This window comes from Chroicocephalus ridibundus, chromosome 9 (assembly GCF_963924245.1).
Source record: "Chroicocephalus ridibundus chromosome 9, bChrRid1.1, whole genome shotgun sequence".
Classification (NCBI taxonomy): domain Eukaryota; kingdom Metazoa; phylum Chordata; class Aves; order Charadriiformes; family Laridae; genus Chroicocephalus; species Chroicocephalus ridibundus.
In genome coordinates, this window is record NC_086292.1 from 1551638 (window position 1) to 1575580 (window position 23943).

The 23943-nt window shown below is 52.2% G+C and overlaps 1 protein-coding gene across 1 annotated transcript; it reads left to right on the forward strand.

The window, feature by feature from the left end:
• Positions 1-18993: 18993 nt before the first annotated feature.
• Positions 18994-20511, forward strand: LOC134520751 (BTB/POZ domain-containing protein KCTD16-like). Its single transcript, XM_063346517.1, has 2 exons — positions 18994-19088; positions 19750-20511. The coding sequence occupies exon 2, from the start codon at positions 19842-19844 to the stop codon at positions 20250-20252; it is 411 nt and encodes a 136-aa protein (XP_063202587.1). The 5' UTR covers positions 18994-19088; positions 19750-19841; the 3' UTR covers positions 20253-20511.
• Positions 20512-23943: the final 3432 nt, after the last annotated feature.

Here is a 23943-nt window from a genome sequence, read left to right on the forward strand (position 1 = left end):
ACCGTCGCTTATTAGGAAATGTTAAATAAGTGGGGTTTGTTTAGTCTGGAAAGCAGAAGACGTGAAAACAGTCCATCATCAGGCGAAGTCTAATTATAAAGTGGATGGTAATCAATTACACTGGAGAAAGGATGAGAACAGAACTGCTTAATGCACTGTAGCGCAGGTTGGGGTTGGACATCACTAAGAGCTTTCTATCAGCGACAGCAGTGACGTGCAGCACCAGTGAGGCAGGTCTCCGGGGGAGGACTGGTACCTCCTCCCTGGAAGATTTAAGGTTAGACAAACATCCGTCAGAGATGATCCCTGAGGATCCCGCGTCTGTGAGATGAGAAAGGGAGGATTAATACATCCGTCCTCTCCCATTGCCTGGGCAGGCCCCTGAAATCATTGGCTATAAAACTTTGTGTCCCGAGGCAAGAAGCATCACCAATATTTTAACAAGGGATGCCACCGAACCCGGCCCTAGCCTGGAATAAATATCCTGCTGTGCATAAGTCCTGACAGCAGTAGGTCCAGCAGTTTATATGCAGATGTTTTCTCCCCAGCCCCAGCGCTGACGGCTCCGCAGGGATGCTCTTTGCCCGCATCCGCCACCCTGCTGGGTGAGACCACCTTGGAGCCTCCCGAGTGTGACCGAGGAGAGGATGCTGCTCTCTCGTTTCCGTCTCAGCCTTATCTCTGATCTTGCTCTTTCGCATTACCTTCTCTTCCTCTTCTCTGCCAGCGCCTACCTGCACCCCCCCCACCGCCGCCGCTGCCTCGGAGGTCTCCTCATCAGCCCGCGCCTCCACCCACAGCCCTATCTGAACTGGCATCTCTTCTGGCTTGCTGCAGGAAACGAGCTGCTGGGGGGGCATGTGCACAGCACCTAAATTTAAACACCTTGCCGTATAATAAACAGAGGGCGGAGGACTTTAGCGAGCAACCGAGAGCCCCCAGCTGAGGCTCTTGGTGCCTGTGGGTGAACTTGCCCAACTCAGTAGCTTGCAGGGTTGCCTCTGCTCACGAGCTCGTCAAGGAGTCCCAGAGCATCCTTCCCAGCCCCCAGGACCCTCAGCCTGGTCTGGAAGCGCTGGCCTGTGTGTGACAGGGGTGGTGTCACCTCCACAAAGCATCTTCTGCAACCCCCCCCGCCGCCCACCACCAGGCAGCCGCAGCCACAGCCACATCCCATCTCTCTGCCCGTGGGATGCGGGTGGGAAAAGCAGTGAAGGAGGAGTCCTGACAGGCGCTTTCTCCTTCACGTCTTCACAAAATACTGTTGGTTTTCTCCCCCTGGACCCTTATTTCTAAGGAGAAGCTGTGGCTCACCATAGGGCCACCAAAACCAGAGCATCTGAAGGCACCCCTCTACAGCCAGCGGTGTCTTTTTGCCCTTCACCCGCCACAACAAGACTGAAATCAGCCTTGATGTGAGTTTTAACAGGGAAGAGATAGTGACAGGCTTGTCTTCCTCCCTCGTCTTTCCTCCTGGCGGTCCCACGTGTGTTTTCCAGGCTGGCTTTTCCCGGCACGCAGGGCAGTGCCTGCCCTCACCTGCCTGCGTCGCTGGCACGGAGACGTAAACCAGCAAAGCTGTGGTTTATGTTTCATGCCATTTTTACTTCTGATCTGAAACAAAATCCAGGGCTTTTTTTTTTTCTTCTGAAGACTAGAACCAAATAAAATAAAAAAATCAAGCCATTATTTAAATAATCGGTGGATGGGAGCTCAGTGACACCGATTTAAAGGGATTTAGCTCCAACCTTAAAGCCTGGTGGGCTGCAATTTTCTGATTAATTCTTCCACAAATGGCAGGGGTAAAAAGCATCCCGGCCCTGACCCTGCTCCTGCTAAAGATGCTTTGCAGAGAGTGAGCCTCCGAGGGTGGGCAGAGGCAGGAGGGGCTGGACCACGGCGTTCCAGGAGCTTTTCCGCCCATCACTCGCCCTTTCTCTTCCCCAGGCGTCTCCTCTTGCTGGTCTCCCTCCGGGCTGCGTGACCGTCATCTAATTATCACCCCTTTCTCAGAAATATGAAGTCAGCACGGAATGTATTCTGTAATCGAATCAGACCCCAGTGATGTTAAAGGAAAACCGAGAAGCTTTCTAATAATGAATAAACCGAGGGGGATTAAGTGCCCTGGCCATCTAGAAATGATACATGGGCGGACTGCAAAATGCAAACTCTTGCATTAGAAAACAAGACCAGGAGGAGAGGATTTGTCAGGCAGGAGCGGGCAGAGCGTGTGCCCGGCTCCGTGTCTGCCTTTGACAGTTCCTGGCAGAGAGACTTCGGACCAGGGTTGGAAGAAACCCCTGCTCTGGTTCGCTTTACCCCCGCTCCGGGAGAATTCCTCCCTAACCCCAGCTTGCGGGCGATGCCCAGTACCCTGCAGCATCACGGCTTCTCTCTCTTACCGTGTTCAACCTTCTCTAAACTAATTTTGGAAGGGGCGCTTACTTAGAGGGGGTTTTCCATTAAAAACATGTGGTTTTATGATTATGGCAATGCTCCCGTCAGCCTTCTCCTTCTTTCTTTCCTCTTCAGCCTTGACTATCCTGATCTCACCCTCTTCGTTGTAAAACGCCCTTCATGCCTTTTGCCATGGCCAGGACTAAACGTAGAGCCCTGCTCTACTCCCCAAAGATATTTTTTTCTATTTTCCGTGGTTTCTTATCCCCCTGCCCCACGCAGCCTCGCGCCTGCGCCGCCCCTGACTGCTGAGCCAGCGTTTCTTCCTCCGCTCATCATCACACCGGGGTCTTCTCTTTGTTTTCCCCCCTCTCTCCTGAGTCACTAAAGCTGATCGAGAACCCACCAAGGTGCGCGAAAAGTTCAAGCGACGTTCTCTCACGTGCGCTGCTTTTCACTGCTTGCCGTTTCGTTTCGCCCGCGCGCAGGCTCCGTGTCGTCGGACCTTCGCAGGGTCCCCGTGCAGCTTTTTACTGGCCTCGGCCAGCTGATGTTATTTTCTATTCCCTGCAAAACTTTTTCCGCTTGACTCTTCGCCGTTTTCCCCTCGCATCCTTAATAAAATACTTTCATCCTAAGACAGACTCTCGGGGATGTCTTGTTATTATATTATTTATATGTTGAGAATGAACTCTTGATTCCATTTCTTCTTTTCTCTGTCTTAATAAGCTTTTAATACACTGTGGAAGTTGACAATCCCCCTTTGGCTATTGAGTTTCCTTAAAAGCCTCTTTGATGGCCTTTATCAAAAAGCACTCAGGAAAATGTATTAACTGTTCTCCATTATCCACTATTTTGTTGACTTAACGTAAGACGAACGGATTTTTTTTGCCCTGGGTATTAGAAGCACACGGGCGGTTTTTAATTCTGCCTTTAATTATTATTTCAATTTGCTTGCTACGTACAGAAGCGGTTGCAGTTCCTAAATGGATCTTTGCAAACATGCTCCGGTGAACCATTCATTTGCTGAAAACCGCAGGTTTGGGGTTAATTAAGACTAGTTGCAAATTCATCGAAAAGTACAGGAAATAGTGCTGAAAACCCCTTTTTTGGCATGTGAAAAATGCGTTTCCGTCTGCAGCTTTTAAATGAAGCATTCTAATTTCCCCTTTTCAAACAATATTTCAAGATTAAGTGTAATTTTAACCTGCCTCTCCGCATTGGATTAATGGGTTTCTAGGGGAAATTTCTTTTCAGTAGCAAGCGGCTAAAACCAGAGAGGGAGAGCTGGCTTGTTTCAGCCCGCTATTCTTCCGCAACGAAACCAGATGAATTAATAAACCATTTGGGCCTGTCCTCCAGACCTTCCCCTCCTCCCCTGCAAGCAGAAAACAGGTTGGTTATACCTTTCTACAGCTCAGGCTTTCGGGGATGAAAACCAGGGGCTGTTCTGCAGGCTTTCAAGGAGCAAAAGGGCAGCTCCTTCGCTCCTCCGGGTGGAAAAAGCATGAGCAGGGCCATGGCTGTTGGGATGCCCAGGCTTGTGACCCCCCTCAAGAGTACCAAGGGAGACCTTCAGACCCAAGGGGACTCAGATGGTCTGCTCAAAAGCCTTCCTCATCCTGGGGGAAGGGCTGCACTAGCCCATTGCCTTGTCCCTGCACCTATGGGCGTCTTTGGAAAAAATCTTCCCTTCAAAAAATTGCTGGTTTCTGCTAGTGGAAGGGCTTCTCTTAAACTGAAATAGTAAGATGGGTTTGAGCTGGTGAACTTTTTCCTGGATTATGAGGGGGTGTCGGCTTACCTTCTTCAAAAAGGCATGAAATGCTCTGGAGGGGTGCAGCAGGGCACTGCCAGAGACATTTTGGAAGAAGGCCCTGTGTCCTGCACTGTAAAACCTGGCTGGGTTCATGGTGATCCATTCCCTTCATCCAAGGGAAAATCCCTGGAAATAATTTTTCATGGGACGGTACCGCGGCACTCCTTTTCCTTCCTTGTATCCCTCCCAAATGGGTGTGTTCATGTGAAGAGAGGTCACCAGAAAGGCGTCACGGTGGAGCGGAGAGCCAGACCCACACCTTCTCCTTTGTTTCTAGGTCCTGCTGTGCGAGGCCAGCTCTCCAGGCAGCTCTCCAGGCACTGCAGCCTTCCAGGTAAAAACACCGCAAGGGATGTCCTAGGGCACACCTGGGAGCGGGTGAGGGTGCCGGTGAAGATGGGGCAAGGAGGCATCTAGAGGATCTGAGATTCAGTACTGGCTTTGTGCTACTCGTGATTGCCAGGTGGTCCAATGCTTGGTCTCACTGGCCATGGGAGCCCCCTGGGCGGCTTCAGTCCCTTCACCCCGCTCTTAGGATGTTGTCTAAGCTGTTATGTTTGTTGGACAAACAGGGCTGGGGATCAGAAGTGGAGATGAACCAACACATTTCAGTGGGGACTTTGAAGTCTTCCCAAATCCTGGGTTTTAGTCTCTTCAAAAGGTGGTCGGAGCTGGGTTAGCTGGAGAGGAGGCGTGAGGGGCAGCCAGCCACCTCTCATCCAAGCCTTGAACATTTGAGTGGGGACATTTAATAACACGTTCCAGTGAGCATCTGGGTGCGTGGAGATGCTGGCCACCGGGGCGGTCTGAACGCCGCCGTACCTCACTTGAAAGCACGGCCTCCCTCTTGCACGGCTCAGCCTGCGCTTGGCTCCCGGCGCTACGCAGCGAGATTTTATTCTGCACATTCCTCAGCTTTTGGGAAAGGCCGTAGTCCAGAACCACAAATCGTCATTGCCCAAAGGACTTCACACTCCAAAAAGGAAATGGAAAGGGGGAAACTGCAGCTGTAACATGGAAGGGAGGCTTCCCAGGCCTGGATTAGACTCTGGCGGATTTTCCAATGAGTGATGTCTTGGCCTTGAACTCTGAGTAGGAAAAGACGCAAAGAGCGGGAGAGAGGTGAAGTGGGAGGAAGACTTTGCAGGCCGTAGGCTTTGTCGCTCTCTTTTTGGGGTGAGGTGGGTTTAGTTCTCTGCAAATTGCTTCATGTCTCTATGGCTCACTGCTGGAAAGAGATAATGATGCTTCTGCTGCCCGCTCTGGCTGGAGGAGTATTTGTTTGCACATGCGGGCTGGACCCCTGGCATAGGATGGGGTGCTCAGTTGGACCCAAAGGTCTACCTAGTGCATCTCTACGTACAGGGACAGGCTTCAGCTCGTGTAATTGATGCAGCGGCAGTGATTTTGTCAGACCTCAGCTCCCCAAACCGACACCAAAAGAGAAGGGATATCCATGAAGTCTGGTGTGAGTCTCCAAGAGGAAGAGGCTCACCAGGAGCACCAACACATGGAGTACACCAGGCCACGTCGCTGTGTTGTCTTGACCCCAACGTACTCACAGATCTGGGACAAGCTGGACAGAGTTTCTGCAAAATAGAACAAGAATTTCTGGAAGGAGGAGAAAGAGGCCATTTCCCCCTTTCTTCTCACCCAGAAGTTGAGACTCTGGATGAAGGAAATGTGGGTCCATGCTACATGTACAGATATCCCCTGCTCTGTAAGGTGATCCCCTTCCTGGGGAGACTCCTTGCTTTGGGGAATTTAAGCCCTTTGCTTTTCTTAACCAAATGCAAAATGCAACTATTCCTTTTGGCGTTGATCAAAAAAAACCCCTTGGTTTGGCATGAAGAAAAGATTCCAGTTTTCTGGAGTTGCAATGATTCCGACCTTTCCCTTTTGCCTTCCTGCCACTGACACCCCCAGCTTGGCCAGCAAACTGAGCAGTCTCCCAGTCCTGCCTGGGATCTCGAGGCCATTAGTTTGTGGAATTTCTGCTTGGCAAAAATAGCTAGATAGGAAGCGAGTGCAGTTACGTCTGCACGGAAACCGCTGATGAGGCTGCTTTCTGAAAGCGACTCCTGGAAAATTCAGAGAAAACCAGATTCCTCTGTAGAGAATGACAGCTGGAGCCATTTTTGTGCAGCAGACGCTGCCAAGGAGCGGTCACTGGGAACAGCATGTTCATGTGTATGGTCCTCCTGGAAATGATGACACCTTCCTGACCTTTCCTCATCGACTCCCATGTGAGTGCTGCCTTGAGGCTCTTGAAGGCTCTTCCACTTTGCGCACTGGGGATGTGGACAGGAATTAGTTGGTTTTTTGCAAACTGATGATCCCAAAGAACAAGAAGCACTTGGGTGAGGCACTGTCTTCCATGCAAAAGGGCAAAGTACGGCTGGGTTTCAGCAGAAAACAGCAAGGTCAGACAAGCTGAGCAGCTTTCCCTACAGATAGAAAGGAGCCTGGATAGGTGAAAATGTCCTTTCTGCCATCTCCTCATTGCTGTAATGGACTTATCAGGTATTATGGCTGAAGCTGTGCCTTGATGAAGGAAAACAGCTCAGGGAAGTGGCCTGTGTGGCCCCAGAAGGGTGGGATATAAAGATTTAGCTGAGGTAAAGGGATTCCCTCTCAACTCTGGACAGGTCTTGGTGTCTGCTGACCTCCGCTTCCCTGCTTGTGGGGTGGGGGAAGCATTGACCCTCTCACTGTGGGATGGACAGACCCAAGGCTTTTGGCAGCAGCAGGCACAGGTGGCCCTGCTCTGATGGCCTTGTTCCTCACATGCTGTCAGTGAAACCAGGGGGCTTCTGGTTTATTTGCTGGAGTCGTTTGCCTCCTCGTGGAAAGAGATTGGCAAGTGACCAACAAAAATCCATATTTCTTTAATAACTGCCTCCTCATGATTCAGTCCTGCAGATGGACAAGCCAGGGTCTGGATTTCCTCAAGCCCGGCTCTGGCTGACTCCAATGGAGAGTTCGTTTCCTGACTTTCTTCCCCATCCCATCCCATCCCATCCCATCCCATCCCATCCCATCCCTTCTCCTCTCCTCTCCTCTCCTCTCCTCTCCTCTCCTCTCCTCTCCTCTCCTCTCCTCTCCTCTCCTCCCCTCTCCTCTCTTGCTTTGCCCATCACCAAAGAAGGATTCAACCCAGGACTAAGACCAAGACCGCCAGCCAGTTGCAATGTCCTGAGTTTAGGAGGCAAAAGACAGCAAAAGAATTACGATGACTTTAACGACCGTTTTGTGGTTTCGAGGCCGACATGTCCAATCAAACCATCCACTGGATGTGATATACAGCCTGCCTATGCGTTGCACATATGGCACCGATTAAAGACCAAGATGAGCTAATGGCATTGAAGTCATTAATGTGAACACATGCTATCCCTCCTACGCCTGGAGCACTCCCGAGACACTGTTGTATGGTGTCTTTACAAGGTTGGGGTTTTTTTTCTATCATGAGATCTGAGTTCATTCCTAACTCTGCTTCTGCATCCCTGTGTGACCATGGGCACTATGGGCATTTAGTTCTCCCCCACCATCAATGGGTGAAGTCCTGCATGCTGCGAATTGGGCAGTAATTCCTCATCCAGGCCAACACAGCGGGGAATTCACCCCGCTGAGCTGATCCCACGGATGCTCTTGGTAGCTCCTGCTGGGCAGCTGTGGCAGGTCCTGGTGCATGCGGTCTTCAGAGTGACCGTGGAAATGAGAGAAATCCTGGAAATCAGGAGGAGGATGCAGAGAGCAGAGGAATCCCCTGAAGGACAGAGGCTGACTCCAGGGACACGGGGTTGGGGGTTTGCCAGTTATCCTCCCTGCTGACTCCTTGCAAAAAAAACCCCAACCAACCCTATTTGTGAAGAAGACGTGGAGTTTGCTAACTCACCTTTGGCTCCAGGCAATTAAGTAAAACTATTTGTACTATGTCCTTCAACATCAATTGATCGGAGTGATTCACAAACTTAATTAATTTAACCAAAGGGGAGAACGAGAGAGTGAAATATTAAGTAGAACTGGAAAGGAAAACTGGGATGAACAGGCCTCTATTGCCATAGATTAAACCTTAACTGTATCCTGAAATTGGTCTGGTTTTGCTCAAATTTAGAAGGAAATCGCACATTCAAGCAGCTTACATCATGTCAAAATGTCTTTTGAATTTTTTTTATAAGGTGCACCACTAAAAAGGAAAGTTGAAAAGCTCAAGAAGCGGTGCTGGCATGGATTTTGATTTTAGCATCTTCCTTTGCAGAGAAGGCTGAAGCTCTTTGTGTTTGTTCCAGCCTGGTCCAAATCCAGGCTTCCGATCCCATTCAAAAATGGAAACTCCAGCCATTGCCCAGCTGTAATTTTAAACAAAACAGGGATTAATGCAGTTCTTCCAGCAGAGGATGTGGAGCAGAGCACAGACCTCTCGGAGGCAGGGGGACATTTCATTTTGCCTTGGCGGAGGTGTCGGGAGGAGGCGCAGCCAGGAGACGCGGTTCCTCCTCTGTGCCTCTGCCCCCCGGCTGCACCACCTCCCCTTGCAGAGCCTGAGGGATTGACCCAAAACCCCAGAGAACCAACGAGGGATGCTGGAAGACGAGCAAACTGCTGGGAAGACCCCCCTGCAAGGTGTACCAAGCCTCTGCAAGGAAAAAACACTCACCCCCAGCTGGTTGGCATACCGCCGCTGCTCCTCCTCCTTCGGATCCTATTAGTATTAGGGAGGGATAGAGCTATAAGAGGAAAAGCACATCTTTAGCAGCGCTGCTGACAGCTTGCCTTTTAAATCTTTAATAAGCACTGGCTTGCACGGCCACTCTCATCTGCTGCACGACACCATGTGGAAGAAGAAACCCAGTGGCCTGACCCCCGCTGAGGGTCTGCTGGGTGCCGGGCGGGCGTCTGGGAGGGACCTGGCGAACCTCAGCCATTAAAATGCAGTGACGGAGCCTCAGCCTGGCAGTTCTCACTCCATCAAAAACTCTTTCCTCCTCCGCTTGTGCGCCAGGACCTCAATGCAAGACCATGTCCCCTTGTCCCCTGTGGAGGTGATGGCTGCTGGTCCCCGTGCCCTGCGGTCAAGGGTACCTGTAACCTCAGGAGAGAGGGGACAGGTCTGCCCGCGGAGGGGATCGCTCCCCAGGGCTGCCGGGTGCCTGAGTACTGCCCTCTCCATCCCACGCAGCTCCCAAAAGGAGACCCGTGGCATTGGATTTGGCTCAGGCTTCCCCCCGCCAGCTCTCAGTTTGGGGCTGCAGACAGCCCCTCTGCTTGACTGGGTGCAAAAATAGCGACTCCGGGGCATTAATTAGAAACCTTTAGAGACGCACTGACAGACGCTGACCACAAAGGCTTTGCCAGAGTCTCTGCAGGAAGATTATTGCTATGGGAAGTAGAAGGCCATGTTTACAGCTTAGGAAAGAGTCAGGAACTGACCCTGGGGAACCGACTAATGATGGTGGCAATAGGCACGGAGCGTGCTGGGGTGCTGCTGCCCTCTCCTGGATGCAGCATCTGGATGGGTGCTGGGCTGTGGAGGTCGAGCACGGCCAGGTTGTCTGCAAGGCAGGTCCCTGACGCCTTGGCTTCTGCCAACCACAAGCCATAGAAAGCTGCTCAGGTGTCGGTCTTTTGGAGGCTGGGGCACCCACTTCCACCCCTTGCTTCCCATGGGGAGGTGGAGCACGTCTTGGGTGCACACCAAACCGGGGTGACCTTGGCCAAAGGCTTCTTCCCCCTCTGCAAGAGCAGAGGTGGCTGCAGTGCAGGGTGGCTCGTGGAGGGCTTTGGGCATGAAGAGACCCAGCAGTTGTCCACTGAGGAAGGTCCACTTCGCTGCCGTGTCCGTGGGGCAAGCAGTGATCCAGCTTTTGGAAAGGGAGATTTCTAGAAAATCTGGATGGGGGGGGATTTCTAGCAGATCATCCCCACACAAGCATGTCCCGCAGAGGCAGCAGCCACTGGTGTGGGCACAGCAAGTGGAAATGAAGCAGCCTGGGTTTACTGCACCACATGCCAACGGGATGATCCAGCCCCGAGGCTCAGTCATGGAGAGGAAAATCCCTCACGTGGGGCAGGAATTGCAGTTGGGTCCAAAGCTATGTCTGTGCTATACGGCAAATTTAGGTGTCTGCATAGAAATGTCAGGAAAGAAGAAGACAGAAGAGCTGGAGCACTAATCTTAGTTTAGGACAAACACTTTGCGGTTTCCTCACTGTTTGCAAGTTCAGTGTAAATGAACCAATATCTGGGAAGTCAGTGATACAAAGGTTCAGGAAAAAGGGAGAAGAAGAGCTTCAAAGAAGGAGGAAGAACAACAGTACATGCTGGGAGCTGTGGGAGGTGGCTACAGGCACTGAACTACCACCCTAAGAAGGGGTCTGGGAGGCACTGGGGAGGACCACAGCCAATGCTGTCCAGATCACCCCCCACCCTGGCACCCAGCGTGGTGCTCTGGGAGGTGTTTTAGACTCTGCAGACAACCAGATGTGGAGCATGGCCACCACACACACCACCCTGGCCCCTTCTCACACTCCCTGTGCATCACTTGCCTTCTAAGATTTTCTTCTCTGGGTCTTGATTTTTTCAGGTAGCTCCTGGCTTAGCCTGCCTATTCCCCAGCCTTCAGAAATGGAGCAAAGCCCCAAAAAACACATGTCGTCTTCTGAGCCCATCCTGGATCTCAAGACAGACACGGCAGAAGCACTTCCAGGTGAGAAACTTGTCAGTTTGCTGCCCCTGGTCAACTTGATGGACCTGCACTTAGCAACAGGCCCTCGACAGGGATGCGTGTTCCCGCCAGCCCTGTGTCACGGTCTCTCACTCTTCCTGCTGTAACCCGTTCCTTCACCTTAAATGGCCCGATTTTCTCCCGATTCCAGTTATGCCAATGCCGAGTTGGGCTCAGGCTTGGAGTCAAAGGCACGTTGGCTTGCACTCGGTTCAGGGAGGACACCCCAGACTGGAGAACTGGTTGGTGAGAGGCAGATGGCACAGTAAGGGCTGTCTCTTCTGGGGAGGAACTCGTTGCACTAGATGATCTTTAAGGTCCCTTCCAACCCAAACCATTCCATGATTCTAGGACAAATTCCGGCCAAGAAATAGGCAGGTCTTACCCAACTTGATCGGCTTGACAAGAGGTGCCCAGTGAAAGCTGCTTTTGCTTCACATGGTAATGAAAGCCCTACCCTGGGCCAGATGTTTTGCTGATGTAAATGAGTGTGGCTCCACTGGCTCCAGTTACAGCAGTTTACAGCATCTGAAGGCCTGGCTCTGCACCGTCAACGGAATTTGACCTCTCGTGTCTGAATCCGTCCTGCTTTGCCAAAACAAAATGTGTTATAATTCCCGACCCTGCCATAAAGCTGGAGTCATTGCACTCAAAAAGCATGATCAAATGAAGCAATCATGTCCTGGTCCAGCAGAACTGCTGTCCATCACGTACGTAGCCACCACTCCTCAGCTGGCCGTACTTTCGGAGGCATTTCACAGCTGCTCCAAAGCAGCTCCTCCAGCAGATTGCGTGCGTACGCCATTCTCAGAAAGGACTGAAGCACAAGGACACAGAGCTGTTGGAGCGGGGCCGGAGGAGGCCCCAGAGCTGCTGGGAGGGCTGGAGCCCCTCTGCTGTGGGGACAGGCTGAGAGAGCTGGGGGGGTTCAGCCTGGAGAAGAGAAGGCTCCGCGGAGACCTTCCAGCCCCTGCCAGTCCCTAAAGGGGCTCCAGGAAAGCTGGGGAGGGACTCTGGAGCAGGGAGGGGAGCCATGGGACGAGGGGGAAGGGGTTTAAACTGAAACTGAAAGAGGGGAGATTGAGATGAGATCTCAGGCAGAAATTGTTTGCTGTGAGGGTGGTGAGCCCCTGGCCCAGGTTGCCCAGAGAAGCTGTGGCTGCCCCATCCCTGGAGGGGTTCAAGGCCAGGTTGGACGGGGCTTGGAGCAACCTGGGCTGGTGGGAGGTGTCCCTGCCCAGGGCAGGGGGTGCCACTGGGTGGCCTTTAAGGTCCCTTCCAACCCAAAGCATTCCATGATTCTATGATTCCATGACTTTGCGAGTACCTGGGACATCCCAGCATCGGGGAAAGCACAACTTCTGCCTCCCCGCACCAGAGAAGGCAGCGAGGGTTGGGAGACAAGTGCGGGAGGTTGGAATTTGCTTCTTCTTCCCCCCACCCTTCTCCGGGAGTGCCAGAACCGAGGCAGATTAGCACAGATGCTAAATTTACCAGTGACATTATCACTTGGGCAAATATCCACTGCTTATGAGTAAGGGGGAAAGAATATTTGGACTGCACAGATCCACACTGAGCAGGAAACCGAGTCTAAAACTGACAGCAGAGTTTGTACCCTTCCAGAACAACAACAAAAAAAGATGCGTTTGGGAAAGATAAATGATTTCACAGGGCTGGGTGTGAATCGTGGCAATAAGCCGTGTGATGAAGGCGGCCCAGGAGCACACGGTGACGGCCACGGGCTGCGGGCAGCAGCCTCCAGCCCTGGCCCCTCGCGCGGGGCCAGCTCCTGCAACGCCGGCGAGGAGAGGAGATAAGGGGGAAGTTAGAGATTAAAACCACCATGGGATGAGCTCAGAACAGCAATTAGCCTGCTGGTGGATATCGTGGCAGCGCACACTGAGGGGTTTAAGGAGTGGCGAGCGCTGATTTAAATCATGGCAGGGGGTTTAGCCCCGAATGAACTGCAGAAACACATCCTTTGTGGTGTTTGTTCCATCTCCAAACAGACCCTGGGTACTGACAGAAGTCATATAGCCCAAAAAGTGGCTTGAGTTAGATACCTGCCCGTCACTTGTGTCAGACACACGGATTTAAATGCAAAAAAGGTCCAAATATCACAGCATTCGTACGCTGCATTTCTCCCCTGCACTCGTTTGCGGGACGGAGACATTCCCACATTGCACCCGTTCCTGCAGCGTGTGTATATATTCACAAGAACTCAGCAAATACTTCTTTTATTTAGAGGAAAGCTCTTGAGGCTATTTTGTTTTCTGCAGCCACACTGCCCGGTACCATGATCCTGCAAGCTAAGCATCCTTACGAGAAGTGAAGTTGTGACCTTCATACCCACAGGAGGCGCAAAGGGTGATATTTCTGAGCCCATCTCCATCATTTATACACTTCCTAAGCTCTTCTTAATGTCTTTATCACAGAGGGCCTGGGAGGAATGGGGGAACGGAGCTACTGCCCACCCAGGGCTGCTGCTGGGCATTGAGCATCCATGGGACACGTGGTACCAACTCCAGCAGATACCACTGACCAGCTTTCCTCCACCTTTGACAGCCGGACCTTCCCTCCAGCCAGCCCTCAGAAACAAACCTGAAATCCCCGATTCCTGAACCCACCTTGCCTCCTCCCGACAGCAAAGGACAACCTGAACGACAGAGGAAAATCTGGATTTTTTTTTTCAGGCTGCAAGGTTGGGTCTTTCAAGAGGCGCACTTTGCTGTTTAGATTTTTTTTTTTCTGATTCTTGCTGAGACGTCGCGACAGCAGGAATTGATTATAAAAATAGCAGCAAGGGAGAGTCAAGCGAGGTTTTCTGCTACCCATGCAATGAGTTTTGGGCTCAAGCCACTCTCGGCACCTGCACAACACAGATAACCAGCCTAGCCTGTGCTTTCTGCTGAGCCCGGTACCTCCTGCCAAGGGATCCAGCCTTCCCCGGAGAGCCGGCTCGGTGCTAACGGGCATTACCAGCGCCGCGAGGGTCTGGGTACCAGCCTGAGAGCAAAGCCCATGGGCACGACTGCGTGTGGAGCTCCCAGTGCCACTCGCCAGGTGGATTAAGGCATTAAACAGACACTTTTAGAATATGCAAAGCAAAAGCAGCGCCCGTGCTGATAAATACGTCTGTATATATATATATATATTGCTCCACAGGGCATAGAAAGGACCTTGGGTTTTAGCAAGGAAGTTTAAAACCAGCGGCTGGTTGTCTGTCCTGGTCCTGGCACCCCGGGTCCTGCCGGGGTTGCCATAGCAGTTAATCCGTCCACAACAGCCCCCAACGCTGCAGATTTAGCAACAACCTTCTCTGGCACAACCGGTGTTACTGCGGCTCTTGGGAATGCAGAGGCTACTGTCGCGCGCTGATAGGGTCAGAGACATTTATTTATGCCGAGTCTTGTCCTTCTTTGATAAATAAGGGGGGATTGGAGCCAACTGGGAGACCAGGCACCAGTTTTCGGGCTCAGACTGACTTTTCAATAAGTAATGGAGGCGGAGGCAAGACCTGAGATTGGTGAGGTCTAGGAGCTTGCACGGCAGCGGCCGCTTTGCATCGGGCGTGGGAAGTTGTGGATGCACCCTCTGCATCCCGGTGAACATCCAGCCCATCCTGGTCACCGCCGGCCATCGGCGAACTCCAGGCAGACACAGGCTGGCGCTTCCCAGGGGAAGCTGCTCTTACACATAAAATCTGCACTCGTTTCCATCCCCACCTGCTTTCTGGGCACCGTCCAAGCTCCCCACCACTACCAGCCTCTCAAGCAAGAGTTCATGAGAAACGTGTTGGACAAAGGGTAAATCTGTTTTCCGAAGGCATTTTTAGGGCAAGCAAAACTTTGGGTGAAGTGAACTGTTTAGGTCCACGAACACAAACTAAACGTGCCCTTCCAGCTCTTGTTTTGAAACTTTTTTCCATCTTTGTGCCGCAACACCCTAAGTTTAAGAGGCTAGAAAGGAGTTTAATAAGCTTGTAAAGGAACTGAGATTGTTTGACCCCAAGCGATGTGTTGTTGCTGCTTTTTTCATTTAAAAACTGGAAGGAAAAGAGCTGTTGAATTAAAGCCATGGAATAGAAACTGTCTGAGAGGCACGAAACCCTGTTCCTACCCATGGTGGGGTTTTCCCTCGGATGCCCCGCTCTCTGCTTGGCTGCCTGGTACGGGCGCTTTTGTTTGGGACGAAAAAGAAGAGAAGAAACTCCTTTTCTATTTTGGGGAAAATTGGGTCTCTGCAGCAAATGGTGGGAAAGGAAGAGCCGTCTCTGAGGCCAAGGGAGTCTGAGCTGAAGGAGCCCCGTTTGGCTGGGAAGCAGCCCAGGAAGGAATCATGTGTTGGGACCTTACGACAACTCCCTTCAGCTGGAAGCGCTGGCACAGGGAAGCAAACCCAGCAGTGCCAGCCTGGGCCCTGGGCTCATCCCCCCGTCAGGCGCTCCGGAAAAATAAAATGCTCTCCAGAAAAGCAGCAAGGGGCTGGGACAGCGTGTGCTTCCCCCTGCAAAGCACCGGCTCACCGCCTGCAGGAGCCCGTTAATTGCACTCCGCAGGACTTCTATCAGCACCGTGGGGCTGCGTCGGAAGTGTCGCTTCTGCACTCTAATTGATGCTCTGAAGCAGACAAAAGCGTCACATAGGAAGCAAAGTCTAAGAAAATTAAAAAAAATTATGAGAAAAATCATAACGGATCTCTCGTCCCAGTTCAGTAGCTGAGATGCACTCAGAAGAAGAGCTGTAAGGTGTCCTGGGATCATCTGAGGAGCTATACCCCCATATTGCCAGGCACAGGCCGGCCCCACAGAGGCTCTCACTGACAGGACACACAAATGAGAGGGAAACAGCCCAGGGAAAAATGACATTATTCGTCCAAAGCTGCAGAGAAAATCAGTGGCAAGGAAATACCCTGGAAGACCTGGACTGCCTCAGAGTTCCAGGGCATTCAGCATCAGGTATGCTCAAGGTCAAACTCCAGCCAAAGTGATCCCCACACTCTTGAAATCACAAGCACACAGAAAAAAAAACCCCACACACTCGTCCTAATAGCATAGCCCAGCCTTCCAGCTGGGGTCAGAAAAACCCGGTCTCATAGACAGCGTTAAACACAGAATCCTAGACCTGGGTGTCTTGTACCAGCCATGAGATATCTACTGCTGGTAGACGAGTGGCCCAGATGAACATCCACCCCCTTGACATCTTCCTGTTGTTGCATCCTGCAAATTCCAGCCTGGAGCTGACTTTCCTCGGAAAACTTCTGCAAATCCGCATGGCTTTTTGGCTCCCCTCCAGCCCTTGGCTGTTTGGAACCACGTGTGCCCGCGCAGGTGAACGCCTGGGCTGTGATGCTTGGCCAGGACGCTTGGCCAGGAGCAAGCTCGAGTTTCAGCACCGTATGGGGAGAAAATAAAAACCTGCTGAGGTCTGCATCTCTCGGTGAGTGCAAGATCATTGCTCCAGACGTTAGCGTGAGAACCAGCCAGAGCAGGCTGTGCGATACAATGCCCTTGGCGAATGAGATAGCACAAAGGTGAGTAAATTGTTATGGGCAATTAATGAGCATTTCCAAAGACAAGTCACTAAGAGTCACTAGCTCCTTTATGCAGAGTCCCTTGGCTACCTAGAGATGGCCTAAACTACCTCATCATACCTAAATTAGCAGAATTACTCCGCTGGTACCTGCAAAACGCCCGGACCACGCTGTGCACGGCCACGGGGGGCTGTGCACTGGAGAGGCACAGGAGTGGCCTGAAGATCACCTTCTGGGCAGTTTCAAAGCAAAGAAATGATGCCTTAGCAAACCTACGCTCTAGCAAGGGATTTTCCAGGGCGGCTCCACACCGTTGTGCCGCTCTCCCCAAGCTCGGCAGCCCACGGTGCGCCTCAGGCTGTGCCAGATACGGCGGGAAGAGGGCAAGAGCAGCGAGATTGCGGGAGCGTGGAGCTTGCGGGCTCGTAGCCTTGCCAGACCCTGCGGAGGAAAGCAGGGTGGGCTGGCATGGAGAGGGGGCAGGAGCAGGACCCAGGAGACTGGGGTTTTGTCCCCAGCCCGGTGACCTTAACAAGCTATTTCCCTTCTCTGTGCCTCAAATGGAAACAATGTGATGTCAAATGTGTTGAAAGCTTTAGAAAAAAAAAAAAAAGCAACACCAAGCCAGCGACAGTCACTGGATGGTCTAGGAGCTAAGATGCTGGAGAAGAACTGGAGAGATTTGAATTCCGTCTCCAGCTAAGCCACAGGCTCCTTGTACGTATTTGGGTGCACCAGCTTATGTTCCCTCTGCCTCAGCTCCCCGTTTCACACACACCATGAGCTGTGAGGCTCACGGATAAGATGATTAAAGCAGTATAAGAACTTAGAGACTTTATTCCATCACTCAAAGAATTTGGGGTGAAGATACATCCTTGTAACTTCCTGGAGAGATTTGCCAAAGAAAATCCAGCCTTCAAGGTTTCTGCTCAGTGATGGATGACATTTCTGCTTTCCACCTCGAGTAATTCCAGTGCTGGAGCTGTTCAAGCAAATGTCAAATAAAAAAAAAAGAAGATGAAGGAAGCGGGGCGGGGGGGAAACAAACAACAATACTCTGTCCTTACAAAAAGTTTTCAAGGAAAAAGAAAATCCACCTTGATATTTTCTGCTTCCATGGGGGGCAAACTGTAGGATAAGGAATTTAAAATAGAAATACTTTATATCCTGCTTTATATCCCTGCTAGCAGATCTACTTAAAAAAAAAAAAAAAAACAAAAAAAAAAACCAAAAAACAACAACAACAAACCCTGTCAGTTCAGGAATTTAGGCATTTTAGAGAAATATCTTTGTTTTGTTTTCAGAGCTCTTTGGTTCTGAGGAACAAGGCAGTGGCTTTCCAGGGGGCTTTGGTGGGTCCACCCTGAAGCTGCTCTGGGGTCCTCCCTGCACCAGCTCCCCCCCCCAGACCTCCCGCACAGGGACCTGCTCCTGGAGCCACCGCCGAGGGCATCCCTCAGCTCTGACAGTGAAAAGTGCCTTAAGGGATAAGGAAAGGAGAAGAACAAACCAAGAGAGAAAAGGGGAATCCCCCAGGAGAAGCAAGGAGGGTCTCACCAGGACGGCCTCTCCTCTTCCTACAGCAGATCTATACATTTGACCACGACTCAAACTCCCTTTTGATCGCTTGCACGTGTTAATAGCAAAGATTGGAGCACATCTGGCCAGGGCAGATGTTGCAGCACTAATTGCAGGTGCGTTACCGGGTAATGCTCACCGACTGCCTAAAGGCTCCCTGGAATGAAGTCCTATATGGAAAACCACAACGTGAGGAGGGGAAAAGGGTGAGGAGAATTCACGCCCCGGTGGCAATCTCTTCCTATAGACCCCCCCCCCCCAACAGTATTTTCATAATCTACTTTTGCTGCGACGGCCAGAGCATTTGTCATGCGAGGGTAAACGCACCGCCCCAGCAGTCCGTCGGTGGGTGTAGGTGGAGGGCTGGGGACTGGAGGGCGGACGGGGAAACTGCCAGTGAAAACCTCGAGAGCAGCAAAAGGGAGGCACTACTGGGGTTAGAGCTGTACAACGGCAGGGTTTTTTGAAGTGCTTTGGGAGGAAGCATTGAAAACCGCTGCCAGGCTGATACCACTGCTCAAAAAAACCAAACCTTGTTATTGCGAGGGGAAGAAAGTCTCCACATGCCTGATCCAAGCAAAAAAACAGCCGTGGAAACAAAAACAATGACAAGAAACACCCCCATCCCCGTCCCAGAGCTTTCAAAGAGCAGGAAGGCTCGTGTTTCTGCCAAACATATTTAGAAAAACAGGAACTGCAGGGGAAAACAAAACAAAACAGAACAAAACAAAACAAACAACTTTCGAAACAAATCTCTGCTAAAACAGCAACATTTTGAGAACGTCTCTGCCAGCTGTGGAGCCGGGTCTGGCCCTAGGCAGGCACAGACCTGACCCCACCATGTGCTCAGAACCCACCTGAGGACACGTCTGGTGTCCCACCACCGAGTCTGTCACATGCCCACGGCACCTCCAGAGCCCCACGAGCCCATCTCCAGCATCCTCCGCATCCCCCGGGTGTTTCCTCCTGGCAGTCACTTTTGGGAGAGGATGGCGTGCCTTGGCTGGCATCGGGGATGAGGAAGGCTGTGTGGGAAAGGTCTGCTGGACTGGGTGAAGACTCCTCTCACCTCCTCGTTCACACTGGTCACGGGTGTCAGCAAACGCTCCCCGAGGTCCAGCTGTAAATGCACACGCTGCTCTTCGCACACCTGAGGAGGGGGAGCCGGGACGCCCTCTGCAAAATGCTTTCTTAGCCGTTTCCAGTAACTTTTCTCCCCGACTGATTTTCCCTGGCGGCTGGTAATTGGCACAGAGTGGCTGTTTCCCGTGCAGACCCACTGCTTGTTTTCCACCGTTGTTAACAAACAAAAGGGTGTGCGAGCCCTGCCCGGGGTCTGCGGGAGGCTGTGCGATTTCTTCTTCCATTTCAGACCTCCTTGCGCCTCAGTTTTCTGGTTCGGACCATTCCTGCTCTCAGCATCCCCCGGCGCCACTGCAGACCCAACCACAGACCACAGGCAGCCCACAACCTTTCCAGGACCACCCAAGCGCACCTGGGGCTGGCCAGACCCAGGGCTCAGCCAACCCAAGGCTTGGGGAAGGGCTCACCAACGGGGTGGCTTGGCTTGGGCACCCCACAGGGACCCAGCTGTAGTTGCCCCATGCCCAGCTGAGCTGAGCTACCCTCACCCCCAGCCTGTCACCAGGGTCTATGGAGGCTCCCACTCCTCACACAGCTCTCTGCTTTCCTTCCCCAGACCACGGCAACCCGGAGGAACCGAAGCAAAGCCACGAGACGAGGCAGGACCCAGCTAGCCCCGGCGGTGGAGACGACCTTGCAATCTCCAGCATGAGCAGCCATGGAGAGCCCAACCCAGCTCCGGCCGTGGATGAGACCCTCCCGAGCAGAGAACCCCAGGCAGAGGTGAAGGATCCCAGCCCCACCAACTCCTCGCCGTGGCCAGAAGCCCCCGAGGAGTGTCCAGCCCGCCCCAACACCCTGGACTTCTCCAAGTCCCTGAAGAAGCTGGAGGAGGTGAAGCAGACGGGGCAGAGGCGAAACAGCGACCATGCGGCGGTGAAGGAGAACGGGGTGGAGGTCAGCCCCGCGGCGGTGGCGGCGGTGAGCGAGGAGAGGCGGGCGCTGGAGTCTGAGCTGGGGAAGTGCATCGAGGACTTCCGTAAGATCAAGATCCCCGTCGCCTTTCCCAACAAGAAGCGGCAGTGGCAGAGCGAGCTGCTGAAGAAATACCAGTTGTGAGGGAAGACTTCATCCCTTGTCCGAGGGGAGGATGTCCTCCGGTATGTTGAGTGTCTCCACTGATGTAGCAGGTGGCAGAGGCTGTCCACGCTCCCAAAATGAGGAGTGTAGGTTGCTCGTTAAGCCCATCCAGCATTCGAAAGGGTTACCTTTTGGTATAAACCCGCGGCAGAGTACTCCTTACCATGGAAATCAGGAGGGATGCATGATATCCCAAGTGGCATATGCACAGGTGGAGGGGCACAGAAAAAGGAAGGAGGCCCAGGGTGAATGTTCAGGGCCAGAGCTACCATCCAGCAGAAGTTCCCACATTTCTGAGAATGAATTTTCCTGGCATTTCAAATAATAAAATATAGTTGCTGTTCAAAATGAATTCCAGTCTCCTCATCCCTTTGGTACAGATGTTTGAACTTAGCTGTTGCAAACTGTACGAGTGGTTTAGACATTTAGTTTTCCTGCAATTAATTGAAGTTGTATATCTGACTCCTCCGCATTCTTGCCAAAACTTTTCAGTCTGTAATGTTTGCAACGGGATTCAGCAAAACCTTCTTTTCAGGAGAGGTCACGATGTTTTGCAGAAATCTTCCTTTTCTTACACAGACACTTGAACACTGCCCAGCTCTGCGCAGAAATGAGCCAGTGAGAGGGAGGGTCCTGCCCCAGAAAGCCATGGCGGAGCCGGCCACCATCACCCCCAATGACCAAGGAGCCCCACCTTGAAAGGAGAATGGGAGCAGCTCAGACCTATGGGGATCCTCCACAGGACGGGTGACCATCTGGATGAGCACCTGAGGGTCAGCATCAGCGAAGGGAATGGGGAAGGTGATTTTGGGGTGGAGGCATGTAACAGACCACCCCATCAGGTTGAGGAAGGGCACAAAGCCTTTAAAGAACTCAGGGAAGCCTCTGAGTGGCAAACCCTGCTCTCATGGGAGATTTCAACCTCCCTGATATCTGCCGGAAGGACAACGGGTCGGGATGCAAGCGGTCCCAGAGATTTCTGGAAGGTTTTGTGGATGACTTCATGATAGAGGTGCTGGATGGGCCAGCTGGGGGACGCACAGCTGGATAATGGAGAAGACTTAGTTGGGTCTGTGATAGTCCATGGCAGCTTTGGTCCCAGCAACGAGAAACAGTGGTTTTCAAGGTCCTGGGAGGAGCAGGGAAGGTGAGTCGCAGAGTACAGACCTTGGCTGACCCAAGTGGTGACCACGCTCCTAAGTCTGTTCCCTGTCACCCATGGGAGCTCCATGGACAGTCCCACCCCATCCTTCATCCCACCACCTCCGGCACCTGCCTTGTCCCCCAGCAGGTCAGACAAGTCCATTGCTCTGCAGACAGCAACCTTCCTCACCCCCAGTTCCTGGCTGTGGCTCCTGGGATGCTTCAGAGAAATCCCTGCCTGCTGCGGAGAAACCACCTTGTGTTTTGACTGTGATCTCCAAGCAGCTCCTCAGACGGCAAATAATCTTTTTTCATATTAAATGAAAGTGAATTAAACAAAAAAACCGCCGAGTGTTTGCTGTGGTGAGGCTCTGCCAGGAGCGAGGGATTGCTTGGCCCCTCGGGGAGCAGATGGGGAGACCGGATCCGCATTCTTCTTCCTTTTATATGCAGCCACGCTAGGAAAGTGTTTACAAGAACGTGGAGAGCCGGAGCAGTGTGAGATAACGCCGGGGCAGAGCTGGAAGCCAGCAAAGGGCTCCATAAAGGAGGGCACCGTATCATCCCCTGCACGCGACCTTCAGCTCCCAGGAGCTTATAAGAGCAAAAGTGTCACAGGAGGGGGCCAAGCCAGAGGCCCATCAGATCTGGAGCCTGTCCACGGCTGCGCTGGAGGCGCTTCAGTAGAAAGAGCTGCAGAACACGATGTTGGTGCTAAAACCAGCTGCCAAACATCGCTGCAGCTGATCTGGCAATGGAAGGCAGCTCCACCTCAGTCTGTCTTCCCCAAGACTTGCGCCCTGGGGTTCACAGCTTCTCCCACCCAAAGGCAGGCTCCAGCCAGGCTCCTCCACACGCTTTGATCAGCCTCCAGCTACAAGAAGTGCCAGCTGATTCCTCACTGGCAGGGGCAGACTGGCTTTTGGGAAGGAAGGGGAGGGTTCTTCCTGGCAGAAGCCCTTGGAGGTCCTTCTGCATCCTTCCTGGTGCTCTTTGGTGGCACCCATCACGCCTGTGGGTCGTTCTTCTGATTGCAAATGCTAAGCAGTGCAAGAATTTGCCCATCTTCGAGCCAGGCAGTTCTGCCCGCACGCAAGAGATAGATGAACTGCACTTAAACTGGGCACCGGCCAAGGCGAACGACCTTCAGAGAGGAGCTGTGGAGTGGTCCACCAGGCTGCCGCACACAGCAACGAAGAACCACCAGCACTGCTTGAATCCCGGGAGCGAAGGGCTGTGTCCTCAGCCCCGAGGTGGGATTTCCTTTTCAGGGTAATTGGTTTTTTTAAGGATTTTGGGATCTCCAGGCTTGCAAGTGGTGTCCAGGTACCCACCAGTGAGATTTCTGCTTCCTGCATGGGGTGAGATGGGACGTTTAGGGAGCTCCTTCCCCAGGGACGGAGCAGGGGATAAACCCCAGCCCGGCATGAGGATGCCCGTGGGGGTGAAGAGTGGCTCACAGCAGGAGAAGGAGCCATTTCTGAACCGTTTTGCTCTGCCTGTTTTCAAAAATTGCACCTGGAGCATTTTCACCCCCAATCAGACATCGGCAGGGATCATTCATTGTCCTGGGTCTTGTGTAACCAGGTAGGCCAGGGCTTTTGAGGTATATTTTATATAACCTGCTCTATTTTTAACTTAATCTGCAATTAATTAGAAACCAGAGCTGACTGGAGCTGTAATTGGAGTTTACATTTCCACATTACCTTCCCTCCCAAAGGTCTCAGGAAACCGTATGTATCCCACCGTGTCCATTCCGTACGTCGCACCAGCAAAAAACCAGGGATCACCTGCAAAGTGACGGGAGGAGCTTTGAGACATCAGCGGCTGCAGATAACATCTCACGCACCTGTACTCAGAAACACACTCAGAATAACAAGCGGTTAACGTTGGTGTTTCCTGGGCTGTAACTTCGCTATGGAAATTTCCTTCACCTTCCTCCACCCAGGAGTTTCCTTCCATCTTTGTCCTCTTGCATAAAACCACTGGAGAAGACGGGGCGGGGGTCACTAAAGCGCTTTTTTGCTCAGCAACCTCAGCCCTCCCCTGGGAAAGCTGCCGCTCGCGGACGTGCACTTGGAAAGGACCCGTCACGGTCTACCTCTGCTCTAGGAACGGAGGTGCCGGCCAGTGACAGCTTTCTGTATTTTACATATCATGCTAATTCTACCCGAAGTTAAGCTGAAATATGAGAAGGAATTAGGCAGGAAAAATTGTTTATACAGGAGTGATGGAAAATAATGAAAATTCAATGCGTTCAAGGAGCCAGTGTAAAGTGTAAGGAACAGTAAATTATTCATAGCATCATTAAATTCTTGGGCTAAATAATTAGATCCAGCAAGCAGTTCCTTCAGAGGAAGCATCAGCAATCAAACTAGGAAAGGCCAATTTGCATTCCCCCCCCCCCCCCTTTAATTGTTTCGCAGTACTCAGCTGGAAGTACAATTTTGGAACAAAAACGGCTGAGGGCTTTTTAGGGAAAACCTCTTGCAAGCTGCTGGGGAACAAAAGCACCGCAGTCTTTGGC

Bases quoted from the DNA above. Each gene is read 5' to 3' on its own strand.
- LOC134520751 (XM_063346517.1), top strand. From the start codon at position 19,842: ATGAGCAGCCATGGAGAGCCCAACCCAGCTCCGGCCGTGGATGAGACC.